At 44.3% G+C, this 5632-nt stretch overlaps 1 protein-coding gene across 1 annotated transcript; it reads right to left on the bottom strand.

Annotated features, from left to right (window-relative positions):
• Positions 1-596: 596 nt before the first annotated feature.
• On the bottom strand, positions 597-2009 carry LOC307047824 (Krueppel-like factor 17; the record flags this gene model as incomplete). Its single annotated transcript, XM_079696508.1, has 2 exons — positions 597-841; positions 1163-2009. 2 exons carry the CDS (start codon positions 2007-2009, stop codon positions 597-599), a joined length of 1092 nt encoding a protein of 363 aa, XP_079552634.1.
• Between the last annotated feature and the right edge of the window lie 3623 nt (positions 2010-5632).

Here is a 5632-nt window from a genome sequence, read left to right as displayed (position 1 = left end):
ATGTCTTGTGGGGGCATTCCATCCAAGTCTGGAAATGATGGGAGGAGACAAACTCTGGGCATGAGGCTGGTGAGTGCCAGACAGAATCTGATTTTGTACATAAGATGTGTTCACAACAGTCCAATACTGTTTTTCTTTTACCAGAAGAGGGAATGTGGCACAATGATCAAAGACCTTTCCCAAAGTCACATGGCTAGTAAGTGGTAAATTCAGGATTTGAACATAGTCTGTCTCCAGAAACTGTCAAAGACCAAGATAAGGAACTTAGATTTTATGTAGCAGGCAAAGGAGAGTCAAAGGGTTTCAAGCTGGGAGTGACATAAGATTAAGAGCTTTTTATAAAGCTCCCAATCACTACTTTGCTCCATCTTGCCATGTGGCTGAACTTGGAACAAAAGTAGGTGGCCCCAGAGATGTGAGGACACCCAAGACAGTTTTTGAGGAGCCCCGACTAGGTCCAGAGCTCATATGGGCTTCCACACTGCCTCATAATATTTCTATCTCCATCAAAACCTACACCTACCAAAGAGACTAGCTGGTCAGAGGCAGGCAGGATCGGGGCAGAGAAGCCAAAATGAGGGGAAGAGCAGATTGACCTAAAGACCAGGAGCAGGAGGACCAGCCATATGTCCACTGTCAGCCGGTGGGTCTGGAGATGTTGGCACCCGCATATGAGTCCTTTGGTGTTGCCTGAGATGGTCGGATCTCATGAACTGTCGGCTGCACTGGTTACATTTATGTGGTCGGTATCTGGTGTGTATCCGAGTATGTCTTCTAAGTTCATCAGAACGGAAGAAGGACCAAGTACAGGCTTCCCACATGCATTTATAGGGCCTTTCACCTGGGGGAATGACAAGGGAGAGAAGGAATTTTGAGGAATAGGCCAGCAGGTAGGAAGGAAAGGGGTCTGACTTTATGAAGCAGAGCAGTCAACGTTGAGGAATCAAAAGGAAAAACTCAGGACAGCAGTGAGGAGAGAGCACCATCAGCAGTCTCCATCTTGCCACAGTCATCCTGGACTGTGGGAAAGCAAGCTGGTGGGGCCAAAAGAGCTTGATCCCAAACTTGAAGGATGATGGGCTAATCCCAAACCAGGGGTCCCCCACAAATCTAAAGCCCAGAGATCTCTCCATCCACCCCACCCATCTGACACCTCATTTACCTGTGTGTTTGCGTTGGTGACTCACGAGGTGGGAGCGCTTAGTGTAAGCTTTTTCACAGTTCTCATAGTTGCAGCGGTAAGGCCTTGAAACTGGGGATCTCCTCCTGGGAGCCCTTTCCTGGGCCCCAGAGTACTGCTCTGCTCTCCATGGAGCAGGTAAGGGTTGCTTAGGTAGGAAGGGGTCTTCCTGGGAGACTGGCTGGCTCACAAAAGAGCCCTGGGATTCCAAAGCCAGCAATAATGGCGATCCAGCTGGGGGCATCCCATAGTTGTGGGGGTTTCTAGGGGGCAACATCTGATCCAAAGAACGGAGCATTGCCAGGGCCTCAGTGGAAGGCATGGTTGGATCCAATAATGTTTTAGGTGTTAAAGGGCCTCCATTAGAAGTTACTGTTGGGAGGCCAGAATAAGGCATTGTTCGCATTCTGATGTGGGACATCACTGGGATTCCACTGGCAGGTGAGACTGGCGGCCCATTGGAGGACATCCTTAGATTCCCACCAAAGGTTGTGGCCACCCCTGGAATACTGGACTCTCCTAAGGGCATCGCCTGGGGCCCCTTGAAAATCATCATTTCTGTCTGGGAAGGAGACACTCCCTCAGTGTAAATCATCTGGGAAGGAGTGAAAGTCACTTGGGGGCAGTAGCTCACACCGTGGTCAGGCAGCAACATACTGAAGTGTGACCCCATTTCACTGGCGTTCTGCCTGGGTGCCTCAGCAGAGACCAAGGAGGTCGTCTCCAGCTCTATGTACTGAGGGACGCATTGAATGCCTGATGGGCCATGGTTCCAAGAGGTGTGCACTCCACTGCTTCTGGGAGATGAAGACACATCCAAGACGGACATTGGCTTCTCAGTATCCTTAGAAAAAGAAAGTCAGGTGAAATTCACCATAGCTCAAATTCCAGTTCCATATGTCCCTTCTCCCCATTTCCAGACCCCACCTTAATCCAGGCCTCTATCATCTCTTGCCTAAATTATCCCACCTCCAGGCCATTCTCCAGTTTGGGCTTTCTAAAATGCAAGCCTGGGGGATTTTCCTGGCTGTCCAGTGGTTAAGACTCTGTGCTTCCACTGCAGGGGGGGCAGGTTCCATCCCTGGTTGGGAAACTAAGATCCCATGTGCCATGCAGTGCAGCCAATAAACAAACAAACAAACAAACAAAATGCAAGTCTGGCTGATAGAAGCATGGTGGAAATCTAGATGTGACTCATGCCACTTTTCTTGCTGGGCATGTTTTAGGTTTTATTTCAAAAAAAAGCACAAAGAGCAAATAAAATATTCTACAACCTGTACTTTCAGCAAAACTGAGAAAACCCTCAAATTCCAGGTTATGTTTAAGTGTGAGGGATCATCCCAAACCAGCAGAACAGGTTCAGAAAGCCATAAAGGTAAGAAGAATGGAGGGTTCAGTTAGTCTTGGCTTTGGCAAAACTTAGAAACCATTCACAAATATTTACCTATGAAGAGGCTCTCACCTGAGTGGGAATGCTGTGGGTAGGTGTGAGATCAAGCATTGGAGGAGGTAAAGAAAAGAGGCAGACTTTTAAAAACACTTTTAAAAAGGGTGGGGGATTATCTTGGAAGTCAAGGGAAAAAAGAAGAGATTGGTGGTAGAACTTCTTGAAACAGGACAGGATCCAAGAATCATATTTTTTAAAGTTGTCAATTACTGTAGCAGTAGAGAGAGAGCTCTTGAGCTGAGAAATTGGGAACACTACCCTATAATTTCCCATCTGAGAGGATCCAGAAAAGACCAATCCATTTAAATATGAAAACCAAAACATGAGTAAAATACAGTATCCATACAAGATACTAAAACATCAAAGATCCCACATGCCGTGGAGCAACTAAGCCCGTGCACCACAACTACTAAGCCTGCACTCTAGAGCCCACAAGCCACAGCTACTGAGCCTGCGTGCCACAACTACTGAAGCCCGTGAGCCTAGAGCCTGTGCTCCACAACAAGAGAAGCCACAGCAATGAGAAGCCTGTGCACTGCAACGAAGAGTAGCCCCTGCTCACCGCAACTAGAGACAGCACAGCAACAAACACCCTACGCAGCCAAAAATAAATAAATGGATAAATAAATAAATAAATTTATTTTTTAAAAAGATCAAGGAAAAATTTAACAACGTTCAAACACAAATTTAAAAAAAAAGAAAAGAAAGCAAAGCTTAAGAAAACAGTTGCGGCTTTTGCCAATTACAGGAACACCAAAGGGCAGAAATAGAGGAATTCAAAGAAGCTATGTCCAGAAAATAGGCTATGAGTAATATTAGAGGGGAGGGAAGGGGGCAATAAGGGAAACTGTAGGGGCTTCTGCAGTGCTAACAATGCTTCAAAGATCTTTATTTTCTAATAACCCATTAAGCTGTGTACTTATATTCACTTTTCTGTTTGAGGGCTATTTTTCATAATAAAATGGTTTTAAAACAATACTGTGAGAAATCAGGATTTTCAGCATAAGTGAAATTATAAAAATCAAAAATAAAAATAATGCTATATTAAAAAATGTTATATTTAAATAGGAAATATTTTATACAAACACAAACCCCTCATGCTCAGATTTTAGCCTTTAATTCCATTCCCTACTAAAAGGAAGAATCATCCTTGGAGTATTTCCTGACTCCAAGTCTGGAAGAAGGAATGAATAAGTGAGCCTGGTGCATCTTATTGTGCCAGAAAATAAGGGAACTTCCCAAGATTATTAGAACTGTGTCAAAAGGACACAGGAAGTGACACCAGGGAATATGATAGAGTAGGAAGCACCAGGAATCCATGTCCCCACCAAGATAACAATTACACCTGCAGAATTTGCCTTTTGTAATTACTTTGGAACAATGGCGTCAACTAAATGCTTGTGACCTCCAAGGGAAGGCTTGGAAGGTAAACTGCAGTTAACTTCAGTCAGTTTCAGCTCTTAGGTAGGTAGTGGCTATCCCAAAACACCCCGGGTCCCATACCAGGAAGCTGTGCACACATTTCTGGACCTGTGGGAGCCAGAGTGGGCAATGAAAACCTTGTGCTCCAAATATTGAGTAATCTGTGTTATCACTAATTGCTGCTTCTGATCATGACGAGCAGACAGAGGTGGGAAGCCATTGTCACAACTCCGACTACCACTGTCACAACTCCGACTACCATTGTCACAAACCTCTCCTCCTCCAAATGACAGGACTTCCAGGGTATTTAAAAGGACTAGCACCTGTTTCTCTCTCTCTCTCTCTTTTTTTGGCTGTGCTGCATGGCATGTGGGATCTTAGTCCCCTGACTAGGGATGGAACCCATGCCCCCTGAAGTGGAAGCACGGAGTCTTAACCACCGGACTGCCATGGAAGTCCCTGGCGCCTGTTTCTTTCCCCCTTCATTTTTCCTTTTTCACCTTTTGGGAACCAGACATTTAAGAACTAGTATATTCAAAAGTAACCACATATACTAGAAAATTTGGAAAGTCACCACACATACCCAAGAAAAGATGTAGGCTCATAAAAGATCTAAGAAAACCTTAAGTTTACCTCTCAGGCTGATGCTGGCACAGAGACAACATACATCAATTTAAATAAGTTATAAGCAAACAAAAAAACAAAAACAGCAAACCCTGAGGAAGAGGAAGAATTGGATTTCCAGAGTTTCTACATTATAAGATTCAAGTGTCCAGTTTTCAACAACAACAAAAAAATCACAAGTCATAAAAAGACAGGAATGTATGGCCCATTCAAGGGGAAAAAAATAAACAGAAATGTCTAAGAAAGACCAAATGATGAACTTACTTCACAAAGAATTTAAAACAACTGTCTGTCTTAAAGATGCTCAAACAGCTAAAAGAAGATGTGGACAAAGTCACAAAAATGATGTATGAACAAATGGAAATTTTGGTAAAGAGATAGAAAACCTAAAAAGAAACTAAAAAGAAATTCTGGGCACCCTGGTGGCACAGTGGTTAAGAATCCACCTGCCAATGCAGGGGACACGGGTTCGAGTCCTGGTCTGGGAAGATCCCACATGCCGCGGAGCAGCTAAACCCATGCGCCACAACTATTGAGCCTGCACTCTAGAGCCCACAAGCCACAACTACTGAGCCCACGTGCCACAACTACTGAAGGCTGCACACCTAGAGCCTGTGCTCCACAACAAGAGAAGCCACCACAATGAGAGGCCAGCACACCGCAACGAAGAGTAGCCCCCACTCGCCACAACTAGAGAAAGCCCATGTGCAGCAATGAAGACCCAATGCAGCCAAAAATAAATTAATTAATAAATTAATTTAAAAAAATTCTGGAGCTGAAAAATATAATAACTAAAATGAAAAACTGACTAGAGGGATTCAGAAGCCGATTTGAGTAGACAGAAGAATCAGCTAATTTGAAGACAGGACAATTGAACTTGTCAAGCTAAGGAACAAGAAGAAAAAAGATTGAAGAAAACTTAACAGAGTGCCTAAATGACCTGTGGGACAACTTCAAGC

Source organism: Hyperoodon ampullatus (assembly GCF_949752795.1).
Source record: "Hyperoodon ampullatus genome assembly, chromosome: 2".
In the NCBI taxonomy this organism is placed as follows: Eukaryota; Metazoa; Chordata; class Mammalia; order Artiodactyla; family Ziphiidae; genus Hyperoodon; species Hyperoodon ampullatus.
This window is presented reverse-complemented; position numbering and strand designations above follow the sequence as displayed.